The sequence below is a fragment of the Acartia tonsa genome, chromosome 11 (assembly GCF_053477335.1).
Source record: "Acartia tonsa isolate MP-2025a chromosome 11, ASM5347733v1, whole genome shotgun sequence".
Taxonomy (NCBI): domain Eukaryota; kingdom Metazoa; phylum Arthropoda; class Copepoda; order Calanoida; family Acartiidae; genus Acartia; species Acartia tonsa.
Genome location: NC_137270.1, coordinates 4,861,066 through 4,888,356, shown reverse-complemented (window position 1 = coordinate 4,888,356; position 27,291 = coordinate 4,861,066). Strand labels below are relative to the sequence as shown.

Here is a 27,291-nt window from a genome sequence, read left to right as displayed (position 1 = left end):
TAGGCCTATCCTAAAAATATTGAAACTCGGGAAAGATCATTATAAAAATTATCTTTTATAAATAACTAGCAGCTTTGCCCCTAGCCTCTAGGGGCTTTGCACCAAGAGGTAATTTTAAAAATAAAATTTATTATTTGCTGCTGCTGCAACCACTAAAATTTCAAAATGATTTTTTTTTAAATTGGTGCTGCAACCACTAATTTTTGAACTGATTAAAAAAATTTAGGTGGAGATTTATGTTTTTTTGGGGGAATGGGGTGTCCTAAAACTACCACAGGACCAGTAGGTATATTACCTGAAGAGTAGAATCGGATCGGTTCAGTGGTTACCAAGATCTTAAGGGACAGACATCATTCTACTTTGTATTATAGATAACATATCCTCTTACTCCAAAAATAAAGCATATTCACACCATTAACGCAACACCCTCTTTATATGGTTCGTCCTTTTCCCCTAAACCGATTCTATGAATGACTTGTAGAGTAGCTTTACTGGGAAAAAGCCAACCCATACCTTAAATTATGCATTTATTCTAGCGAAAGTAAAAGATTATAAAAATATTATCAAAATTAGACAAACTTAAAACAATTTAATATAACTTTTAAGTAAAAAAGCTTGTATAAAGACCTATCTATTAAAATGGGGAAATAAGATCTATAAAACGAAGACCCTAAAAGATAATATTAGAGAACATAACCCTTTTAATAGAATGGTCATAGTACAGCTAAAAAATTATTAGCAAATATTGTCAATATAAATTAAAATTAGTAAAACAACACAAGAATCATAAAATTAGAGGTTTCGTGATAAAAACTAAATTTAAAAGAATGAAAATCTGAAAAAATTAAGGAAGACATTGAAAAAACATTATTAGAAAAAACTAATTCGAAACCAATAGTTTAATGTATTCTTGATGTAAAATAAAATAAAATGTGATCTTATTTATGAAATGAATATTGAGATTTAGTTGAATTATACCCACACTATTAAATGCAAAATCTTAAAAATCAGGTCGCCAATTTTTAATTAAACATGAAATCAACACAAAAATAAAAGTCATTCTTTTTGTCTCTCCTTTTTGCATAGGTCTCAGGCCTATAAAAGTGAACCTGGAAGAGAGAAAAAGTTAGTCGTTTCACGGAATTTATATATCACACAAACTCTATTTGAAATTTCTAAAATTTAAGGGAAGACTCCCTTCTCTTTCTTTGGAATTTTCTTGAGAGTCTTGGCGGCTCAAACTTAGGATTTTACATTTGGAACACACCTAAAAAGTAAAAAGTTTGTTAGATAAATTCATAATACTTTGTTAAATAAATTATAGAATATCATTTTGGTGTTGGTCAATTAAGATAAATTTAAGAATAGGGCCTCCTTAGGGCCTAAAAGCTTAGGTATCCGGACGGATAGTTATCTCCAAATTTTCTTCTGAAGAGAACTCCTATAGCGCGGTACTAGGTACCAGCAAGTCGCAAGTCACTACGGGGCTAAATAGGAATAACACAGGGAAGGTACAGTGGTGGCTCGGCTACCAACGGTTGATGATAGCACGCTATCTGACGGCCGATACTAACAACTGTATCCTCCCCCAGCTTCTGAAGTATAGGAAAGTTGGAGATCGTTATCTATTCGGACAATTTAACATTTTCGGATTAGAACTCTGAATAAGTTCACGTCTTAAAGGTAGTTTTGCTTTGTTAATACTCTGGAAGATCGGTTCTTAGCTAGACCTAGTGACTTTCTTACCTGACAAAGGTACCTAACAAAGAATCTCACGCCTCACGGGGCTGTAGGCAGCAGAACGGAATGTTGTAGCTGTGTTCGCATGGCTCTAGTAATCACAACAGATCCTTCCAGTCCAAAAGTGTTGGCAGAGTTAGCTACCTAGGAATAAAAGGATTCTTAGAATAAAATAACAGTATAAAGTTATCAATAATATTTTAGTGCCATTTTCGGAATAGGGCTTATAGGCAAAGATTATCCCTTAAATATATTTGGGTTTAGGATCGGTGTAAAATAGTATCACCATTCTAAGGTTGAATATATTTGACAAAACAGGGATTAGTGCGTCGCTGATCTGGAAAGGAGACACTGGTGAGAGATTGTGGTTCTGTGATAAAGGACTGCATTTGTCCCTGGAACCCGGAGGCGACCCATAAGTTGGTTCCGTTACCGGATAAACCCAGGTAAGATTTAACTTTTCCTTTAGGGGGGGAGAGGGCTATAAAGCCACTAAATAAGTCTTACCGCTAGATATCCATAGTCAGAGTTAACATCGTTTTCTTCTAGCCTCGAATATAGCCTCGAATATATGTCCTGAAAATGGAAGACAATATTATTGATAATATAGACGAGGATGTATTAAATCCTCCACCATACAACCCTGAATATCAACCTAACTTAGATAATACTGAACAGCAGTATTTACACTTAGAAAATATAAATGATCAAATTGAGGAAATACCTCGAATTCAAACTGAGCCTGAGGTTCACACTATACCAGCCATGTTTGTTTTAAATAACAGACGCAGAAATAGAATCTTGCATAGGCCACAATTACATTTCAACCCCCAAAATGAGATAGAGCATAATATACAAACAATAAAACAAGAGCAAACAGGCACAAAGCCAAAAAATAAAAAAGAAAATAAACCATCATCAGATCCACCAGAATATGAATCTGAATCTAGCGATTATTCAGAAAAACGAAAAAATAAAAAACACACAGATAAAAAATACAGACACTATGATCCTCTCAATCCTCATGGCTTTGAGGATAGGCGACATCACAAACATCATGAACACCGTCACAAACAAAAAGACAAACAAAGCGATAGCGACAAAGAGGACAGAAGGAAAGACGATAAAAACTTCTCAATGCCAAAGAGAAAGAATAAACACAGAGACAGTAGTAGTCCAACATCAAGTTCAAGTTCAAGTTCCAGTTCATCTGATATGGAATCAGATTGGGACAGACGAACATCCTCTAACAATAGAGATAATAGAAATAGAGAAGAAATGAACGAAATGAACTTATTAGAAAATAAACTAACCTCTGAACAAATGGATAAGTTGAGGCTCCTTCTCCAAGACTCACCCAGCCATACAGATCTAAATATTAAAAAAATCATGAAACTTATCCCAAACAATCTAGTATGGGGTATCGCAGAACATGAGCGCATTTTTCGCCAAATAAAATATCTTGGCAAAATACCCAACCTATACGGGGAACAAACAAATCCTTTTACTTTCTTCAACACTTTTAAATATCTAGAAACATATATAAAACCATTCACCCATAGTTCCTACAACAACATAATAATCCACTATTTTAACCCAGAATCAAGGAACAAACTGGACATGCTAGAAATAGATCCTAATGTGCTAAGTGCACAGGATTTTGTAAAAGCCATCCTAACTACCATAGGTGCCGAAATACTTGGGCCACAGGATTACGAAAGGCGTTTCCACACCTATAGGATAACGGCAGAGGACGAGGACAGACCTAACAAAGCTGTCATAAATCTAGCTGCAATGCTGCAAAAAACGGGAAATTCCCACGAAAATCAAATGGCTAAACTTAGAGAAAAAGTGTGTTTTTATCTGGTACCGCAATATTTGCAATCTGCATTTTTGGCAACGACAAATATACCACATTGCACAAAAGAGACAATACTAAACTGGTTTAGCAATAATCGCAGCTATTATCATGCAGCTGTGGACAGAAAAAGAAGGATGGAAAAACAGAAAAACGGGAATGTTAATCAATTAGGAAAAAATCGCCTAAATTCCCTAACAGCCAAAAAAGAGACACCAAAAGATAATGGCAAAAACAAAGGACAACAAAATGATAAAAATGCCAAAGATGTATCTACAAAACCTAAACCTGTTTGCGAACATTGCAAAAAAGGACATTATAGCAAACATTGTCTTAAACACCCAGACCCTGCTATTAGGAAAGCTAATGGGGAATGGTGGGACAAAAAGAAAAAAGAGAAGGAATTGGCCAATCGTATCGTTTGCCTACTATGTAATTCTGACACCCATGGTAGTGCCGATTGTCACTATTACCCCAATGTGACACCGGCCCAAGAACAATGCCCTAGATGCCTACATTATGGGATAACGAGACGCCATCATCCACTGGCAGCGTGTACTTTACCACTGCCAGCGGAAAAAAACGGCTAAGGCCGCCGAGTACTTCTCAAGAAATCAATAAAATACATAATACGGACTCTTGGGAAATACCCGGCGCCCCTGACAAAGGGAAAAACTCACCTGCTATAAACAAACATCAAATATCCATTCCAGTGGCAGTTACACTCACTCTAAAAACAGAAATAAATAATGAAAATCAAGAAATTAAACTACTGGAATGTTCAACCAATAAAGACAAACAAAATAACCCTGTAAATATCCCACTTAATTATGATATTCAAGATGAATCTGTAAATAATAAATCAGCAGCCCCTGGCAGCTTAAATGAAGGTAACAGCTGTGATATTGTAAATAGTAATAGTATAAATAAGGACCAAATATTAGATATCAATTTGACAGAAACCATACCTGTCAAAGAAATTGTAAAAAAGGGTATATCCGAAAAACTACAAGAGCTTAAAGAATCAGAAAATGAACCAATTAATGACAGCAATAGTAGCAACTTACCCATTTCGAGCGAAGATAAAGCCAATAGCACCATACTTGAACAAACAACGCTATATCCTAAAATAGAAATAAAAAATGTTAGTAGTAATTCTGATGATACCCAATCTATTGAAGAAAATGACTTAAAAATTCTTTCCGAAGAAAACCCTTCAATGGAAGATACCCCTGAATATGATATAGATGAAAACGATTTATTAACAGATATTACAGGATTAACTAGGGCTGAAATCATGGCCGAAATCGAAAAAATCGAATTAGACAGTGACAAAGACTCTATATCAGACTTAAGTGACTTAGATAGTAGCGATTTTAGCTTAGATGAGGATGAAAAAAATCCTCCATCAATCTCCGAATCCGGATTAGAAAAAATATTTGAAAATTTCGAGTATCGGGGAGATAAATCTGTAGAAGAACACCTATTGAATATCAATCAAACCATAGCTAACATAGATATGGCAAATAAAATAAAAACAGACGAACAGACTGAAGTTGAAACTATCGCTAGCGGCTGTTTTTACCTGGACGAATTTAATAATGCAGCGTCTGCTAGGCAAGAACATAAAGCCGGAAACATTGAGCAGTCATTTTTAGAACCTGATGATGAGTCTGAAAGCAGAATAAAACATAAGAAACATTATTTTAAAAATGAATTATCATTGGAGAATCGTGTAAAAATCGCAAAAACAATATCGTTTTTGAGTTATTTACACGAATACCCAAACCAAAATAAAATTATGACAATTATTATGATTGTGCTCACAGCCATGTTGTTGGGAAATTATCTTGCTCCATATGGGCTATTGACGATAATTTTCCTATATGTCAATATACCCAATGGGAGATATTTCCTGCAACTGCTGGCTGAGAGGACAACCGACATAATAGATATAGACAAATTAGAAACAAATCTCGAAATTAAAACAATTCAAAGCCACCTAGGCGTGCTGGACAAGATCCAAATTCCCGTGGCAATTAATGGCAGCAAAATAATTTTTGAACTAGACACTGGGGCCGCAGTAAACTGCGTGTCAGAAAATATCTTACTAAAAGTGCTGCCTAATTACCACGAGATGGAGCTTTGTTCAGCCTACCGTTTGTCTTCAGTAGAAGGCAAAGCGATAAGCGTCATTGATGCCCGACGCCTAGGGGTTGAGTTCGAAGGGGTGGGAAAAGTGTTCTTGGACTTCCATGTACTTAAAGAAAAGAATATTTGCCTATTAGGACGCCCATTTTTGATTACTTGTAATATAGGCATGCAAGTAAAGGGACAAAAGGTCTACATAGAAATAAATCCTAATAGAAAGAAGGTAAAAAACCCTTTTGCTGTCAATATCAAAAAATTAGAACTAGCAAAGGGAGAAGAAAAACTAATAGAACTGGAAGTTAAAGATAAAGACCCAAACCAAGAACACTTCATCCCACACCTTTCAAACATGTATACTCAAATTAAAATAAAGTATAAAATGTACTCAATAACCAGGACAGGGGAAAATAAACTCGCGGTGTACTGTGAAAATGTAGGAGAAAATCCTCTTATCATCAAACCAGGCGGGTTTCTGATCTCTCTCCTGCCTTGCCAACCTGAAACAGACAAAAAATTAGAATTAAAAGGTTTTAAAGCACCTAAAATGGGTTCAATTAAATCAATCGCTGTCTTGAGAGGAAACAATGGAATTAAAGAGCAGCTTAATAAAATAAAAAAAGGTTCCAATATTCTGTCAAAGACGCACGATTACCTAATTAAACCCATCATAAATATAATAAAATATGTTAAGAATAAAGTAAAAAATATTGTAAATAAATTACTGGATAAAATACCATTTAAAATAGTGCTAAAAAACGTATAAAGCCCCGCTCTAAAGTTGATGTTTTTAAGAAAGATAAAACATATGTTAACATAAATAAGATTATTAAAATAAATAGTGTAAATACAATACAACCAGAAAATGAATTAAGTCTCGAAGAAATAGCAGATATTTTTGGGGATAATAAAGAGGGAATTGAGTTGACTGCGCCACTACCCCCACCACCATTAACCTTAGAACAAATATTAGGAAAATTAAGCTACATAGAGGACCAAAATGTAAAACAAAGAGTAGCTAATCTTTTATTAAAATTTGAAAGTGGGGCGTCCCACAACTTCGATATTGGGGAAAGCATTGAAGAAATGGATTTCCCTTGCCCTGAAAATTATGATAAGAATACTAAAATCTATAATCTCTCTCTAACAGATACGCTCCATCTTAGATATTTCATAGATCTATGCTTAAAAATGGACATTATAGAATGCTCCCCACCCAGCCAGCAGTTTGGGTCACCTGTTTTCCTTACGAGCCGTAAGGATAAACAGGCGCCACCACGCATAATCATTGACTCTAGGGGATTAAATGCTAGTATTCCTTACAGCGTATCATCGATCACAATGGATCCGATGAATACGCTAAAAAATCTGCTACCTAAAGTAAGATATGGGACTTTTGTAGACATTAAAAACGCATTTTATAATCTTAAACTATCCCAAAAAGTTCTTGATTCAGGAGTGTCCTGCATTGTGACCAGCTTTGGGTGTTTCCGCTTCAAGAGAGCCATCACAGGCTATGCGGGAACACCCAGCCTTTTGTTGCATTATATATTATCAAATATTCATTTAAATGACTTAAAAATTAATGACATAATAGAATTGTTGCTAGTTTGGTTCGATGACCTCTCAATCTTCTCATGGTATGAGGAAGACATCGAGGACCACCTCGCCAAACTAGAAACTTTTCTATCCCGCCTCAATAGGCTAAATCTAAAATTAAATTTGGACAAATGTACTTTCTGTACAGACTTAAACAAAGATAAAGTAGTTGTACTTGGCTATGAAATAGGCCAGGGACGGATTACCATCCCTGACAAAAAGGTCAAATATATAATGCAACTAAAGGCTCCAAAAACATTAAAAGAACTTCAATCATTTATAGGAAATCTTCAATATTATAGATCACTTTTACCCCTACCTATCCATGGACATATGAATGCTTTGTTCCCCCAAGTAAGGAATTTTAACTGGAATGAAGAAGCCGATTTTCACTTCAATAAAATCAAAGAAATACTTGCATCTGATAATCTCAGCAATGAATCAGCAAGAAATATAGACTTTCAGATGTTATATACTGACGCCAGCAAGCATGCCATAGGTTCCAGCTTGCTAGGATTTGAAATTAAAGACCTTTTTCAATCCGAGCTGCCTAACTTTATGGACATGCCTGCTGAACTAAAAGCATATTTTAATGCCCATGAAGAGATAGGGGTACTTTTTAAAGAATCAGATTATCTAAACTTATTTTATCAAATATCAATCTTCTTAAAACTAGATTTTTCAAATTCATATGAAAATTGGTATAAAATTTTTTCAAATAATTTTACAATGTATTCACAATTAAGCTATCTCTTGGAAGTCACATCTGACGATGTTGTAAGGACTAAAAAAGAAATGAATAAAATATTTGTAGAAAAAATAAATCTACTTAGAGCAGGGGCTCTATCATTAAATAATCCATACGTTCATACATTCCTATTCTATGCTTTTTCAATGTTTTCGAAACATAAACTTCGAATAATTTACCTGTCAAGCAAGGACGGATCCATCCTCGAGAACTTGCTCTACCAGCGGTTCACCGAATCCTCCAACTCTGAAATTATAATTTTTGTTAATAATGACAATTTCTATTATTTGGGAGTAAAAGAAAATTTTGAAATAAAACAGAGAAAATATAAAAAGACAGTTCAGAATCTAGACGTCAGTGACAGAGAAGTTTATACGTTCCTCGAAAAAAGCATGAAAAATAATTTAAATGATATTAATGTGAGAGGAAAAATATTAGGGTTTTTCTCAAAAACCGTGGCCCCCAAAGTTATGGAGACCACAGGTATAGTGTACCTAGAGATCCTGGCCATATACGAGGGCCTCACCTTCTTTGAGGTGGAGATCAAAGGTACAAGGACATTAATACTGACAGACAATGTGGCATGTTATAAGATCCTTAGAAACAAGAAAATTGAGAATCGTAAGAGTAAGCTTGATTACTTGAGTCAAAAAATTCTCTATTGGTTTGGAAAAATGGTTTCCTTTCTATCTATTCGGACAGACGAACAGCTGGCCGATTTTATTAGCCGCTTAATGCCCCATGCTACTGAAAGACTTGACTTTCAGGTGGAGGAAATAAAGCCTGTATATCAAGGGGAAAATTTTGCTATTTTTGATGCAGCACCCATTATTAGGGACAAAGAAAACTTTATAAACAAGGACACGGATGTACAAATTTTAGCAGTAACTAGAGGCAAAGCTGACGAAGTTCTTAAGAAATATGAGGAATTAACAACCCGCAATAAAAGGGCAAAAAAGGATAAAACCAAAAAGCCCAGTAAAAAGGAATTGCAAGAATCAAAAGCTTTAGCAGAAAAATTACTAGAACAAGTTTTGCCTCCTGTCCCTGCTAAAAATCCGTCCGAAGAAAATATTAATGTGCAACATGAAAGTACTAGTATACCTATCCCTGTCCCCGAGACATCAGACAATAAGACACATGTTGAAAAGAGCTCAAATCAAATTGATGACCAAAATGTTAATTTTGATTCAGGGGTTAAGGATACAGACTCAGATAAAAAACAACAACTTTTTAATGACCCAATTCCTATAACAATTGAGGATAATAATCCAATAGATATTGTGCCCGTAGATGAACAATTTATTATAAATGATCCTATTCCAATTCTCCCTGACGAAGAGCAAAAAGTAATAGAAAATCCAATAAATAATCTTGCAGATAATGAATCAATAAATTTTAATAATATAGATCCCCTGACTCCTGACCCTATTGAACAAAATGTTAACACGAGTTCAAAAATAAATTTAAATGTTGAAAACACTGAGGATTTAGGGATAAGCATTGATACAAAAAAATCATTTTCTGAAGTCCTATTAAATACACAAGAACACAGTACAGTAGGACATAGTTCAAATCAGGCTATGGCAGACAAAATGGCACATTTTGAACAACAACTCAATAAAAAACCTGACAGGGAAGAAAGGGAAAAAATGAGAAAAGAAATAGTAAATGAATTTCTAAATCAACCCCATGATAATGAACAAAATCTGTCAAATAAAACTGAAAGTCACACCGAATATGAAGAAAGCATAATATTATTACCAAATGCAAATGCTACTTTTGAAAGGCTGCGAATTTTTGAAAAGTCTACCTTTATACAATTACAAATAAAAGAAAATTTGTCAGATGACGTCAATCCAACGACATTAAAGTATAAGCAAAATTTATTAATTCTACCCTACCCTCTTTATGGCTATATTGCTGGAAGTATGCATCGTGATATGGTACATGCAGGGGTGAAAAGGGTTCGTGATAATATAACATCTACATTTTATGTACAATATAAATCAAAATTGCGGAAAATAATTGAAGCCCATATAGGCTTATGTTGTACATGCATAAAATCCAAAAATAATCACTTAAGATTAAAGAGATTAACCTCAATTAATAGAAATAATAAATTTAGAAATACTGTGGTGGCAATGGACATATTAGAATTTAGTAAGAAATCAAAAATAGATGGAATAAAAGGAATACTTGTCTTTATGGATGTTGCCACCCAGTATATTACACTGCATTACCTACCAGACCTAAACTACGAAGACATTGAGAATGGCATAAGCCAGTACATTCTATTGCATGGACATGTCAAAAACTTTTGGGCCGACAACGGCAAGAACATCAAAAATTCTAAAAGTCATTTATTTTTAAGAAAAATAGGCTCAAGATTTTTAGATAGTGCCGCTTATAAAAGTGCCTCGAGAGGCAATATCGAAAATAGGATTAAAGTAATCCAAAATTTAGTACGAATTGCAAGGGCACATGCCGCAGATATAAAAATTAAAACAGCATTAAGCACAGTAATACATATAGTGAATACAATAAAATTAATAGGAACAAAGCTAAGTCCCTATAACCTTCATTACCTTAGTTTGTATGGTTTTGAAGGTGGAATAGTGCAAAATGATAATTTATTTAGACCTAATTTTTCATTTGACCCCAAATCTCTATCCAAGAGATTTGAGGATTATCAGATTCCTTTTAAGCAATTACATGATGAAACACAAGAATTTATTTTCAACAGACAAGAAAAATTGTTGAAAAAACTTAACAAGAATAGGCATGACCATAACTATAAAGTGGGGCAGTTTTGCGTGCTGCGCCGTGACCATCTAAAAAAGAAATACTACGCAAAAAATAAACCAGTTTTTGATTTAATAGTATGGGTAATACTTCATATAGGAACTCCCCTAATTACGATAAAAAATATCTGGAGCACTTCTACAAAGAAAGTGAACCCCACGCAAATAAAAATACTGCGTGAGGATTTAATAGGCGATTATCAATTACCCAGAAAGGTTGCTAAACACTTTAAGGTGTTGACCTTGCGGGATATCCGAAAATTTAACAAAATAAATAAAGCAAATAGAATACTGAGAAGTATATCAGACGACAAATCTAGTACTAGAGTAGATTCACTGTCAAGTATTTAATCTTAGCTAAATTAAAGAAAGACAAATATCCTAGTTATATAGTAGCTATTCTCCTTTAATATTTAAAAACCCACCTTTCGTCATTGCGGCCAATTTCGGAAAGCTCAAGCTCATCGGACTCCAAGGGAAAATCTTGTCCATCAGTTCCTTGTTTTGTAACAGCATCTTGGACCTCGCTGTAAACATCCAGCTCCAGCCACGAGCCAGACAGGCAGATGTCCTGGAGCGAGGTGGGAAGGCTTCGGGTTCCGATGGGGCACAAACAAGGCAGAGATCTTGGAGTAGGGTCGCGCAGCGACGACGGGATTAGATCCATCTTTTGTTTAGCCACGTTATAACGTCGCTGGTAAGCATGCATTTCAGTTCGCAACCTCAAACACTCTACTCTAAGGCGTTGGGTTTTGGTATTCAAGATTCTATAGCGAATTTTTAACCCCTCCTCTTCGGTTTTAGATCTCTTCAACAGCTGGCGAACATTCCTCAAGTCACACCAAAGGCTGAGGGAGTTACAAATACAGGTCACCTGAAAATAAAAAATACAATTAATAAAATAAGTGATTAAAAAACACATTTGTTAGAATAAATGTAACATGTGTCATTCAAAAACAATAGACATAATAAAAAGCAAACAAGTAGTGTCCCCTGATCGCATGAGTATATATTGGGAGTTAGTAAGAATAATTCGACAGTTGGATTTATTGTACAACGCAATCATCCAAGCCAAAATCTGTCTATGCAGAGCTTGTAAGAAATTAAAAAGGAGAGAAGCTACACAGGAATCAGACGCACGTTTTTATCGATATATGGAGTTAAACTATCAACGTATGGCACGCCCTTATTTGAGAAGAATCATTTTAAGTTTAGCCGCACAAATTGGGTTAAATTTAGGGCAACAAAACTCTTTAGAATAGTTAACCAATCATTCACTTAAATAAACTACACAAATTATTTTCAGTAAAACATCAGAAAATAAAGACAATACTTAAACTCTAAGTGAAAAACAATGATAGTTGTGAATTCACCAGAACTTTTTAGATGCTTTCCTAAGAAAAAACTCATGGAACTAGTGGATGCTGATATAAAACAAGAGGATGTGATTGTACTTTGCTATGATTATATTTTCTACTTCAACGCTATGTTCAGGGACTTGAAGTGGGTCCAAAACGCCACCTGTGATGAGATATTTCATGACCAGCTGAGCGATCAAATTTGAAAGAACGGCGAATGGAAAGCCTTCTTGAAAAATTTGATCGCTTGGTTCCGCGAGTCCCCACGGAGTGAAAGGCTGACCAAAGTTTTCCTTGACCATGTGGCCAGCATCGACCATTCTATCAACAAATATCACTTAGCCATCAGGGAATGGGACTCTGCAGTATGGGAGGGGAGAGATAAACCTAGCCGGTTTCAGAGAGAACGACACGAGCTCCCCCATCACGAAGGAAGCCGACTTCAAAGCCTCGGTCGCCGACAACCTCGAGAACATGAAGATCACCGTGCTCACCGCAACCAGGACAGACGAGATAGACGTTACCAACAACTGCAAGAACGCCGTGCTAACCATTACCAGCACGATACTCGTAACCTACTTGGAGAGTATCCTAGAGAACAACAACAAAGGCCAAGTGGACTACCAGCATGGGGTTTCAGAGCTTGGCCTACTAGGGGAGACCTTCGCCTACAACTTGATAGAGGAGCAGGACGTCGCCGCTGTGCCTCGGTTCAACCAATGCCACGCTATGACTCCGCCCCTAGAAACCACGATGGTTAAGAAAATTAATACCCATCCACTTAGATATTAGTCTAGAATAGCAACATATTTAATCCCTATTCATGATACCTATATTTAACCACATTATCCTTATTTAATCTTATTTAGCCATATTAATATTATAATCTTTATATGTTAATCTCAATATAATCAAAATATATTATAATCAATAAGCACAAAATGAGTTAATGTATCGCTTAAAAATAATTATGAATGATTGGTAAACTCTATTTAAAGAAGATAGGGATAAGTAGATTAAAAAATTAATTGAAATCTTGATTCTATATTTAGGAAAACGAGAAAAAATCTAAAAAGTTTCTAAGCGACAATAGTAGGTTTTGCCTCAAAATAAATAAAATCGTAGCAGTAGAATGTGCGGCTGATGCCTAGAAAAGCTTCGCTCCCAGAAAAATAGAATTGATATTAAAACGAAAACGCAAAATTGTAGAGTAGCTTACTTCCAAAAAATTTAGTTGATAGGTGTATCTTAAATATGCATTAATACCTAAGTAAAACGTTAAAGGACCAATCCAAAAACAGTTTTCTATGAAAAAGTAATAATTAAAATAAAAAAGGTTCTATTTACTACAAAAAATCTATATCGACGAACGTAAAAAGCTAATTTAAGTAAAGCTTCGCTCCGAAATTATTTTCATTTATTAATATTTCCCTATAGTAAGAACAAATAAAGTGTTGAAAAAAGCTGACACATGTCAAATTTGAGCATAAACAGACCTAGAATGATTTTCAATTTAATTTAAATTATGCAAATTTGAATAAGTATGACGCCAGCTTGCTTATTTTGAAGTCCAACTTGCGAATTTTTGAAACACACTCACACAGCCTAGTCTGCTGGTGTGTGTGCGTCACACAACTCAGTTAGGGATACACACACCCTAGTGCCATATAGGCATACGCACACACAAGCCATTTAGCAGTAAAGTACATCTCAGAAGGTCACTGAGGGACACACACACACACACACACACACACACCACCAGTGCTGCGCAAGCACACACACACACGCAAATACACTTAGCCTAGATAAAACATCAAACATACAAAATACAATTTTTATTAACAAAAAGTAACAAATTAATTAATAATCATATTAATAAAAAATTCTTCGCGTAGGCGTAAATATTCATCAAGAATAGGTCTCATGCGAACGACAACTGTCTCACGGTCATCACCATAGCTGGGATATTGGGAGAGAAAGACACTATATAAGCGTTCCAAACGTTCATAAAATTCAGTAAGGAAACCTTCCCTAACTCTCATAGGCAATTCAGGATTGTTGAACCTGGTCACACTCTCATATTTAACTTCATCCAACACTTTATCCAATAAAACCTTAATATGATTCTGCATATTCTCAAAATTAAGATTATTTACAAGCAAGGCTTGAGAATTTTCCAGCACATTTTCTGCAAATGACATCTTTCAAACAGAAAATATAACTGATTAAAATACCATAATAACCATTCATTTTATACCAAAATAACCAGGTACACTAAGCTAGGGATACGAATCAAGCTCACGAGTAAACATCATTAACCTGTCATTAATCAATTCCTATTGGCTAATAGAATGCTGCATGATAATGCGCTAAATTACAGCGGCAAGCCTAACATTACAATCCTTTCCAATACAAATATTACAATATAAAATAAATCTAACCTTTAATAAAAAATATTAATAAATTATTACGCCGTTTAAAACAAATAAAAAACAATTTTCCACAATTTATTGAAAAAATTAATTTGGAATCAATAAGAACAATATTTCGAAATCAAGGAAAGCTACCGCTGGTTTCCGCACAGATCCTGTTGGAAATTGAATCGAGTCTTCGACGAATATAATCAACATAATCATTCGAATACTCGATAAAGTCATCCCCAAAAGTTGCAGGCTTAGTATCATCTGGTGTGAAACGGTTGACCCACTCAAATTCTAGATCCAGCAACTCTCTTCTAAAATTATCGCGATCAGTTTGAGAAGCTAAATCTCCGTATTCGCCGTTTTGTAAACCCACCACAATTTTGGCTATATTTCTAGTGAAATCGCCATAAATAATTTTCAGAGCCTCGCGACCAGCAAATATAGGCATTTTCGCAATAAACAACCAAACACAACTGAAATTAAACAAAACAAACCAAACAATCATCAACTAAAACACAAAAATAAACCAATTCGCGCGCAAATTAAGCGCGCCAAATAACAAAGATTTAATACACCTGGAGAAATAAAAAACACCCCTTTTTAAACCGATTAAAATAAAAACTAATCTACACAACAGCTGCAGGCAGCTAGACCATAAAAGAGGCGGCAAAATTATTAAAACAAAACAAAATTTTAGAAAATATAATATAAAACAAAATAAATAAAATAATTTTCACATTTATTAATGCATATTTGAAACACAAATAATTTGTCTAAACATGAAAAACTTGTAGCTGGTGAAACTCTACATCATCTTCTACGGTTTTCAACTTAGCAAGTTGAACATCTTCAGTTTCTCCTGGCAAAGGCCGACAGAGCAAGACCCTTGCGACTAAAGTCTCTTGGACACCCAATAGTCTAACCACCTCCTGTCTATCAACGGTAGGATCAGAGGTCTCAATCCTCGCTTGTAGATATCTATGTGCATTCCTCATGACGCTAGTCAAATCCTCCCAAATTAATCTAACAGTTTCGCTTGCAGCCATTCTTTTGAATATTCGCTAACCAACTAAAAGTAGAACCAAATGCAAAAAACATTAGAACTCTGAGCACACCAGATAGGGATACGCGCGCGAGGACAAATAAACCATCCATAGAACAAAAACAAAATAGATCAAAAATATTTTTCGGGCATACAAAACAACAAATAAATAAATATTACAAAATTTATTCATAAAATTATGGCAACAAATTTTATAAAACACTACAAACTAAAACTAAACTACAAATTTAAATTTTAATATTCTTGCCAAATGTCATAAACATTCTGGCCAACCAAGCCCATAGCATCTCGGAAAAATCGATCCAGTTTTGCAACCTTTTTATAGATAGGTTTCATCTTTCGAACAAAAGCCTCCTTGGTTTCTCCAAATATGGGGCGGCTCAAGCTGAAATAGTTGAACAATACATCCAATTCACGCAAACATTCTTTAGCCAAGATACAGATACCATCACCAGGATATTCCAAATAAGATTCGAACTGCTGCCGAGCACAACCAAACTCGTATTCTCGAATAAAATCCCAATCATCACAGGCACTCTCATAGGCATACTCATAACAAACATCCGAATCCGTGAACTCCATCTCAGACATCTTTATTCCAAAGTTCAATAGAGAATGATAAATTCATAAAGCACAACTTATATTTATACTTAAAATTGTCAATAACACACATACAGATTACAAACAAACACACCGATATCAAAAAATTCAAAATAACAAGCAAAAAATTTAAACCTTAGAATAAATAAGTAAAATTAAAATTTTGTTTCAAGAAGCGTTAAATTTATCAAACTACTAAATATAAGTTATAATCCTTATAGCGTTAACACACAACAGCAATAGAAAAAATAGCAAAATTAAAAATAACATTTTAGCTTGCATTTAAAATGTAATCCTTGCAATAAAACTTTTCAACACTAGCAAGATACGTAGATTTTAAACCATAATAACCAAATAAAATTAATTTCGAACATTAAAACGTCACAACACTCAACCATAAAAATAAAATACAAATTATAAAACACATCATACTTATTTATAAGAAAGAACAAACTAATTTATAATCATATTAGCATCAAATTCATCGCGCAGCTGATTATATCCATCCATAATAGGTCTAATACTAACAACAAAGGATTCACGATCAGCACCAAATGCTGGTTGTAGGGCAAGAAATCTATCATATAGGCTATCCAAACGACCAAAGAATCCAGAATTCCAGAATTCTTCCCTAATTCTTATAGGCAACATTGGATCATCTAATCTAGCAAAACTAGCATAACGGGCCTCATCTTGAAATTTATCCAAAAGGAAAATAAAATTCAATCTTAAACTTTCAAACTGGCTATTATTCAGCTCAAAAGCTTCAACTTTCTCCTCCTCTGTTAAAAGCATTTTCAAACAAAAAACCACAACTAATAAAACCAAAACAACAGCAAACTATTTTTATACCAAATACCCAAGCGCATAAACAAAACACGTGCATTTAACTCGCGAATACACCTCTTAAACCTGTCCTTTAAAAACGAATTCCTATTGGACAACCAACCATAACCGAACCTTAGACAAAGAGGAACATAAAATAGCAACAAACTAATGTCCGAATAAAGCAGCAAATAAAATAAAATAACAACTCCTATCTATCTTTCACTCGACTAAATCTATACCACTAATACTCAGTCAGTCAAATTTCTAAAATGTCAGTAAAAAAGCGCTACTAGTCTTGAACAAATAATCACTTATAAGATAAATAGAAAATAATTTTTAACAAATACACCCTCCCTCCCTACATCCCTGGAATTTAAATAATTAAAAGAGATATAAAAGCTACATATATGTCGTCAAAATACCCCTAAAACGGAAATTTTTTTGCCACAGGGGGAGAGTATTTGCCATAGCAAATAACATTAAATCTTTTGGTTAATAAAAAATCCTTTAAAGTTTCATTCAAATAAAATAAGGATAAAGTATGCATACGGCCTTATTCCTCAATAAAAGAAAAAAAGAGGTCTTTTAGCTCAAATCAAAAAGGGCAACTAGCTCCCAAACTTATAAACAGATAAGAACGGGGCAATAGGTCAAACATAGACCAAAAATAACTTTCCAAAGACCCTAAAATTAAAACAGGGAGGAAAGCACCAATAGGTTATAAAAAACCAAATATATTGAAACTTAAAAAACATAAAAGGTACTCACCACAATAACCAAAAGAAAACACACAACGCCAGCCCCAACCAGCAAGAGTGCTGGGCAAGCGGCCCGAAGGCCACTCACGGGCGCATCCTTCAAATCCGAGATATTTTCGGAACAATTAAACAAGACAGGATGCGGCGCTGGATGTTGGTAGCGACTAAAAAAGGAAAAGACAGAATTAATAAATAATATTATTCTTCCTTTTATAAATACTTCTAAAAAAGTACAAAAATAATCATTACCTACAAATAACATTAACTACAGAAGGCTCTAAGCAACGTAAAAAATCTTTGTGATAGTCCAACGAACCATCATGAAGATCAACACCAATCTCCTCACTACTATCTTCGTCGTAAACGTAGTTGGGATCCATAACAATAACTAATCAAAAACTGTAAGATTTCAGTGTATAATTTCACTGACTAAATAAAAAAGCAATATATATATCAAAATACTAATTATTACCTCGCAATCTGCTAAACAGCAGATAAAAAGATGGTAAATTAGCTTACAGCCAAATGGCCAAAGAATACTTCAGGTAGATCTGGGAAAGCAGAAAAATCTGAAAATAAAATAAATAAATTAGTAAAGAAATACCAAAAAATATATTAAAAAACTTTTGTTAAAATGTCTTTAGATAATAAAACGCTAAAATAAGAGATAAATTAGCGGGTTATTGAGAACACTTTATTAAAATAAGTCCGATACTTAAAAAAGTTACTTACCACATAATAGAACAATAAGCTGGGGGAGCGCCCTCCACAACAGCAGCTTCGCGCTCAACAGCGGGGTTGCTCATAGGGGCTTCGATATCTTCAAGCTGGAGATCGTTGGCGGCCCCCCCCGGACGTGACCGGATATGAAACACCTGACCAAACGCCAGGGAAAAACGCCGGGAGAAGGCTTGCAGCTTGTCTTTTGGCAACACTGAAAATAAATCAAAATTAATAAAACATTATATATAAATTAAGATAAACCTTTTAAAGATCGGACCAATACTCAATAAATCTATTAATTGATATCATTTTAAAAAGCAATTATATTATTTTTATGTTTCAGCACAGCATATAAATCAGAGATTAAAAGATGGCGCCTGCATATAAAAAGCAAAAAGTTATATGCATAGGGGGAAGTTACTTTCAACGAGTAAGGTCCGAACTTGAAAAGGCAGGTTTTATTTTTGTTTTCCTAACAAATGTACAGATGTTATATTCATCAAACTTACCCCCCAGAAAAAGAGAAATAAAAAATAATTTCTTTGAATCCATAAGAAAAGAAATAAATAAAAACACACTAATACTGTTAAACTTAACAGGAAACTCCCTATTTGTCAATCAATGTAAAAAAGATCACCATAACCCAGAAAATACAACCGGTTTCGACAACAACAAAACAATGTCCTACATACAATGTATGAAGAATCTACTATGGTTTCTGATAAAAAATCTCAAGAGAAAAGGGATGGAATGGTCAGAAATGAGAGAAAGAATCGTGATCCTGCCAACCTCCCCAAGATTTATCTATACGTGTTGCCAAGATCCTGATCACCACACCCAAAATATAAAAACAATCCATGATACAGTGACATCAATGCAATTACATTTAAAAAATCATTTTACTATATCAAATGTACCAATAGTCCGAGTGGTGCCATTGCGCCACTGGACCAATTTCATCCTAATCAACCTAGACATAGACAAAATATTTCGTGCAGATATGGAATTTTTGAAAACACTGTGCAAAAGGAATTTCTCGTACTCCTTCCGAAATCTAGGAGGAAATAAGACTGCTCAAAAAATAATACTGAAATATGTGTTAGATTTGAAAAAAGACAATGGATTACACATCAAATCAGACTACAACAAATTATGGATCGATTACCTGCACTGTCTGGTATCACCCGACTATTCGATTAAAGCAACTGTATACAAAAAATTGCGTATTTATTATGATAAATTGAAAAATTAGGACGATTAAAAATGTTCGACTTTCAGTGGTTACATAAAAAACTAGACGATAGAACTAAAAAACTTTTTTTTACTTTTAGGAAATGATTTTGTTAATCCTATCCTTACTATTTGGGGCTAGTAGTGGTGTCTTACAAGGGGAACAGGTCAGTTTTCTCAAGGAATCTCACTACCTACCAGTAGAAAGATTCCCTTCTTATTACCAAGACGTCATAAAATTCAAAATACAAATTCTAGGGGAAAAAGAGTTTAAAAACATTTTTAGAGATCAAATTCAACATGGCTTTTGGCAAGCTTTTAAATTCATTGCTAGGAGATATTTCCAAAACGAACAACTGAACCATATTGGTATAGGATTACTAGACTTAAAAAATAGTTTGGATAGAATCAAAAATGGCACTATTACATGTAAATTAGCTAACGTAGAGGATCTGATTATAGAATTATATGACATGATTACTACTAGTAACCCTATAACCACTGAAAGTCCTACTAGAAAAAAGCGTAGTGAGCCTAAAAAACCACGTCTTGACCCCGCAATTTCTAACAAACCCCCAGCAATAGCAGACCCAGCATTCCCAGCTTTCACTATGAGACAAATATTGGAAATAATTTTTGATAACGGTTTTGAAAATCCACCTACTCAATATAATGATAGACCCAGATCTGAACAACTAAAAATAAGTATATCAGTAAATTATGGAATCGAAAATTTAAGAAGAGAACAATTATTTAGAATAGGAAAACTAGGGAATTTTGATTTAAAAAGATACAATACCCGAGTACTAAAAAAGAAAGTAAGAAAAGGCATAGCTAAATTGCTAGGAATGGAAGGAATGCCAGACGAAGTGTTTCGCAGATATGTCAGCGATTCAACTTCTGGTTTAATCAACTTTTTGGATTCAAATAATCTTCCATTACCTGGTGCTAATTCAGCTGGCCCTTCTACCTCAAATAATATAAATACAAATAGTGACAGTCAAGACAACGGGGGTCAAAACATGGACTTAGGAGGACTCAATTATAACTATAATGATTATGACGACCCAAATTATAATCCTGACACAGACTCTGACGCTCAGATGAATTCGAGCTCCGACTCTGAAAGCGATAGCGATGAAATTCACGAAAGTGAACTAGATGAACTAGGGGATGAACAACCCCCTTCATCACCCTCAACAGTAGAACCAACATCTGAATCTTTACCTCCATCACCTCCTCCAACGCTACCTTCAACACAATCTGAATCTACCCCATCAACGGAAACCCCTCCAACTACTGAGGCTAGCTCTAACCCTACGGAAAAATCGAGCACAGCAACAGAAGCAAGTACAGACCCTACAACAAAAACGGAAACCCCTCCAACTACTGAAACTAGCTCTAACCCTACGGAAAAATCGAGCTCAGCAACAGTAGCGAATACTAATCCTACAACAAAAACAGAAGCTCCTATGATTTCTCCCAAACCTGAAGAACCACTGGAAGGTCATAGCCATGCAGCCTCCAACGGGGAAGCTCCTCTACCTGGTCATTCTCCACCTGTGAAAGAAGAATCTCATCTACCTGAAAACTCTTCTCCTGCGACAGAAGAATCTCATTTACCTGAAAATTCTTCTCCTGCAACAGAAGAATCTCACTTACCTGAACACACTCCACCCACAAAACCTGAAGACATCCTAGTTAAACCCGACGTAGAATCTTATCTATCCAGAGACATGGAAGATTCCATCTCAAATACCAATCATATAAAACCAGAAAACAATCTTAACACGGAAATGGAGGTTGACAATGATGACCCTAACCCAATAAAACCCGAAAATAATCCCGAATCACAAATGGAAGTCAGTGGGGAAAGTAATGCTTCAATAAAACCTTTACCTAAAGAGGAAAATAATAGAAAGGGGCTAAGATGTGTACCACTAAATAGGCTGACAGAGGAAATAATGGAGGTGGATCTAACAGAGTGTGATGATCCCAACCACGTAAATATACTACAAACTATTTTTGATCTAAGACAACATCTAGGACAACTTGTTAATCAAGCAGCTAGTAAAGATAGCGAAATAACAAGGTTAAAAGATCATATAGAAGATTTAGAAAACATCATTAAACTGGAAACACAGGAAAGAACCAGGCTAGAAAATTTACAACGAGATTGTTCAGCAAGCTTAGCACATTTATCAACAACATACCAGGACTTAGGTCGAAGGTATGATGACCTAGAAACGCAAAATCATGCCTTATTTGGAAGTAAATTAACACTAGAAAGTAGAATAACAGCTGAAAAAACAAGAGCTGACACAGCGGAAGGAAGATGGGCAGAATTAAATGAATTATACGAACAAATAACGGCTGAAAAATTAAGTGCTGATTTAAGTCTCAATGAACTTAAAAGTACTGTAACATCACTAACAATAGACAACAAACAGATTAACAACGATAAAGAACTACTAACAATAAGGTTAGAGAATTGCGAAAAAAGGACAAATACTCTAGAAAAGAATCTCCAAGAATTAAATCAAAATATATTTGCTTTGCAAAAAGAAATAAATAGACTAGAATTAGAAAGAAATAAAGCCATTAACGAAAAAACTACAGTTCAAAATCAATTAGATACCTTAATATTCCAAAAAGATAGGTTTAAAGATGATAAGGTAAACTGGTTAAATAAAGAAATAAAAGAAATAGAAATAAAAAGGGGTTCTTTAGAAAATAAATTGGAAGACTGCCAAAAAACTATCAAAGACCTAACACTAGAAAAAGAAAAGGCTCAAAAAGACTATGGAAAAAACATCTTACAAATAAGGGAGAAAATGTCACGAGAGATTTCAGATTTAAAAGAACAACTTCAATCTGCTACTTCATACATCAATGAAGGGATTGAAACGGAAAAAATTCTGCAAAATGACAAAGCAGTGGCAAAAAACAAAGAACTAAAACTTGTCGCTGAAAAAATCGCATTACAAAATAATATAATCTCCATTGACTCAATGTTAAAATCAAAAACATTAAAAAACCGCTATCTTAGAGGCCTATTCAAGAAAACTATGGGGAAAAATAGGGATTTAAAAAAGCAAAATCGTATTCTAAAACGGCAAATACTTGAAGGCAATAATTTACCAATCAACGCACCAAAAGTGGAGAATGAAACTCCTCCATCTTCTGAAAATCCTGCAACACCGGCCGGATCAAGTTCCGAAGCACCTCCAGCTAACAATGGAGGACAATCAGAATCGAACGCCGCACCTCCTGGTAATAGTGAAGCACCTCCAACAAACAGTGAAAAACCTCCAGCCAATGCTGGATCATCCCAAGAAAATAACAATGGAGGACAAAATAATAACAATGGAGGACAAAATAATAACAATGGAGGACAAAATAATAACAATGGAGGACAAAATAATAACAATGGAGGACAAAATAATAATAATGGAGATCAAAATAATAACGATAGGTCAGAACAATCTGAAAAAGGAGACAGTGGCGAAGGTGATGACGAATCTGATTATCCAGACTTCAGAACATCCGAAGAAGTCCTGTCTCAAATTAATCTAGCTTATGATGAAATTAAAAAGATAAAAAACTTAGTACAAACTCCTGAAACTAGACAAAGATTAATAAGATTGGAAACAAAATATGACACTTTAACTGAAATTTTAGCAGGATTAACACAAAATAGCGAAAAAATTCAGAATACACTAGAATCTATACCAAATAGTGGATTTACACCACTCTACTCCAAAATCAATTTTAGGAAAACATTAAAGTTACAGGAATTTGACTTAGGCCTCAGAATACAAAAAATCTATGACATCTTAAAAGGGACCAAAACACCTTTGAGACAAAGAATATACCGCCGTATCATGGAAGAAATAGACCTAATATCAAATTATCTAATTAATATTATCCCATTGGGGGATCAACCTAAAGTGATTGATCCCACCTTGCTACGAGAATGCGTGGATTTAGTAGCTGCTGATAAACCTATAGTAAGCATGTTGTACCATGATGATTATTTATGGGCCTTTAATACTGATAAACATTATGGATACAAATACAAATCGATGTGGTTTGGTGGTGTGCCACAATGGGCTTTGCGAGAAAGGACGATTTTTTCATCTACCTTTCCCCCAGAGCTCCTTTGTGACAAAACACTAATCCATCATCACTCTGTATATTGCTTAGGAAGACATATAAGAGTAGAGGACAACAAATGCATAAAGGACACAATGAAAAGTTGCGATTATACTTTTACATTTTCAGCAGACGCACACACAGAATTAATAGAGGACCTAACTTATGCCTGCAACACTACCTGTGAAATTTACCAACACGAAGGAAATCCTATCGCCAGCTTTCTTATGACGCCGGACATTATTAACAAATATTTTGGAAAAACCGGATCTTTCAATGATATCTTAGGGGTAATTTACGATTTTATAGTGCAACACTGGTGGGCAATTTTCGTTTGGGTTTCCTTTGGAGGTTTTAACGTGGTCATAGTCATTGTTACATGTTTTAGTAATTACTTCATTAGTAACGAAGGAGAATTCAGATGGTTCCCTTGCACAAAAAATGACGCAAAAAATTTAGCAAAATGTTGTTGTTGCAAAGAACAAGAAATTAGACATACTGAATATGAGCTCGTTAACCTCCAGGGGCCAGCCGTTTGAAGGGTCGGCCACCAGTGTACATTAAAAAATTCCTCTAACAAAATAAATAAAACCCTCTAAAATCTTAAAAATCCAGGTTTATCTAGAAAAAACATACATTCAATTGCCGTATTACTAATTTTATTTTTAGGTACCTATATATACACATATTTTTAGACCGACAAATTAGGAAAATTGTACAACAGCCACACAGTACCAGAAATTACCAGGATAACCGAAAAAACCATTAAAATTCCAAAAAGGACCAAAAGACATTAACTAGACATTTAAAACGAAAATGACTGCTTTGCAAAAAACTACGACATTCAAATCTTAACATTATCATGCCACAAAATCTAATTTTGCTTAATTATAAAAACATATAAAAAACCTCCATATTGTTCTAAAAAATATAAAAGAATAATTCAAAATCAAATTAAATCAGTTACAATTAAAACTTGAGACTGGACACATGTGTTTGAAATCATACTTAACCTTTATTGATCATAATTCAAATAAAAATAGTTTGGTAGAAGAACAATTTTCAAGGTAAACTACAGTTTTTCCATTACAAAATAATTTTAATAAGCCAAACATGAAAAATTGCCACCCGATACCTCTAAAACCAATGCTTATTTCTCCATTTTTAATTAAACTTTTAAAACAATCTTTATACATCCCAATCACTGATTAATAATTTTCCTATACTTAATCAAAAAAGGCTAAATTAATCCGGGATAAAGGGATAAACAAATTTTTAATGATTTTTAAATATTTTTAGAATAAACAATCAGAGTGTGCATTTCCTAAAGACGAGAAGTTATTAGCCGCGGCTGTAAAGTCCCGCAAATACAGCGTCACCGCTCAGGGTGGTTCTACCACCTGTATTTGTTAGGGCATTCCCGCCTATCCCAGCCACGCTCAGGTGGACAATTGAGAGGATTGACAATGGCTGATAATTTTTCAGGAAGGACAGCTCCAATTGAAGGGGAAAATAATTATATTGGGCAAAATGAAACTTATCCCGAGGAACAATACCAATCTGTCCTAACCGAAGCCTTAAGAAAGCTGATGTTATCAGCTGAACATAAAGATTTCCCATCCGGAGAACTAATGCAATTGGTTGAGAGGAATCAGACCGTTTATACCCCAAAACACAGACGTCCAATTACCACGTCTGAAATATTAACTATGTGTCCTAATCAATGGTTAGGAGGGGAAGTAATGTTTGCCTTTTTAATGGAGGAACTGGGTCACCTTGAAAATGTCGCTATCCTACATACCTACTTTGGCGAATTTCTAAAAAGTAACAGCCGAGAGGAACTAAACCAAATATATGACGGACAACTAAATACCATGTTAGACCGAGAAATAGTCCTAATTCCCCTTCACCTAAGGGGGAACCACTGGGCTTTCGTTATAGTCTGTAAATCAAACAATACTATAGAATACTATGATTCGCTTCTCAAATGGGACCTAGCAGATCATAGAAAAAGTATTATAGAAAACCTGCAAAAACTACACAACATTTTTGTAGAAGAAAAAATCTTAAACACGCCTGTAACCGTTAGTATCGTCAACGATGCGCCACAACAAATAAACCTAACTGACTGTGGCCTTTTCGTCTGTAAAACGGCGGTTGCCTTGGTCAGGGGAGAACCACTCAATTTTGGCGGCCAAGATCTAAACTACTATCGAAAAACCATAGTCAAAAGCGTTCTTGGCATTGACAGCAATGATGCCACAGCAAATTCTGCGAATACACTACAACCATCAACACCAAGCCTGGAAGAAACCATAGATATGGACTTAAACATCACTTTCCAGGATCTCCCTGCCTATAACGAAATGTTAGACGACATTTTTGCTGAAATAGACAATGATTTAGCTAGCGCCCATCAACCAACCCAACAGGACGACCAGCCAAGCATGGAAAGTACAATGGACCAACCAACCCCAATGGACAGCGTTAGCCAACTACCTGTAACAGCCGCAGAGGTTGAAGATCCTGTCCTACTATGGAACCAAAAACACCATGAACAACTAGAATATCTTAGGACAACCACTATCCCCTACCTAGACTTTAACCAAGACAAGGTCTTGTGTACACATAACTTTTTAGGATGCTACAAAGATTGCAGAAAAATGTCAGAAGTTGTCCTAGTACTAAAACGACAATATAATGTGGTTGGGGATCATAAATGGACCTTTTTGCAAAAAGAAGCCAGACAAGACGGGCGTTTCATCATAGATTGGTTTCTAAAAACCCCCGTGTACGACATAGATATTGAACCAATGGCTTTTCTACCCGGAAACAGGAAAACTCTAAGCAGAATGATAAGAATTATAAAACGCATCAACAGACACCAACTGGACCCGGCCCAACAACAAATGATAGACAAAAAACTCAATATGTTCCACAATAATCCTGAATACCACAAGGCAAAAATACGTGAGATCAGGAAGATTCCAACAAAAAGGACCACCAAACGACAACGAAACCAAATGTAATGAAAATCTACCACTGGAAACAAAAACGCAAAAAAGGATTTTATTTTTAATCAAAAAACCCAAAACAAATTTTAACCCAAAAAAAAAAACCCCAAGCAAAATTAATTTTTAATCAAAATCCAAAACTAAACTTATTTTACTCAAGATCCAAAGCAAAAAAGGAAAATTTAAAAAATTTTAAATTAAGATAACACGAAAAAGCTAATGCTGGCTAAAAAACTGTAAAA

At 34.8% G+C, this 27,291-nt stretch overlaps 1 protein-coding gene and 1 long non-coding RNA gene across 2 annotated transcripts; both read right to left on the bottom strand.

Annotated features, from left to right (window-relative positions):
* Positions 1–857: 857 nt before the first annotated feature.
* LOC145331819 (uncharacterized) lies at positions 858–2,906 on the bottom strand. The gene is made up of 3 exons (XR_013883915.1): positions 2,248–2,906; positions 1,747–1,884; positions 858–1,267 (listed from the first exon to the last, which is right to left on the bottom strand). It is a non-coding gene; the product is annotated as an uncharacterized LOC145331819 (long non-coding RNA).
* A 3,100-nt stretch (positions 2,907–6,006) lies between these two features.
* Positions 6,007–12,131, bottom strand: LOC145332140 (uncharacterized). Its single transcript, XM_080177084.1, has 3 exons — positions 11,323–12,131; positions 8,273–8,339; positions 6,007–6,246 (listed from the first exon to the last, which is right to left on the bottom strand). The coding sequence occupies exons 1-2, from the start codon at positions 11,817–11,819 to the stop codon at positions 8,276–8,278; spliced, it is 561 nt and encodes a 186-aa protein (XP_080033210.1). The 5' UTR covers positions 11,820–12,131; the 3' UTR covers positions 6,007–6,246; positions 8,273–8,275.
* Between the last annotated feature and the right edge of the window lie 15,160 nt (positions 12,132–27,291).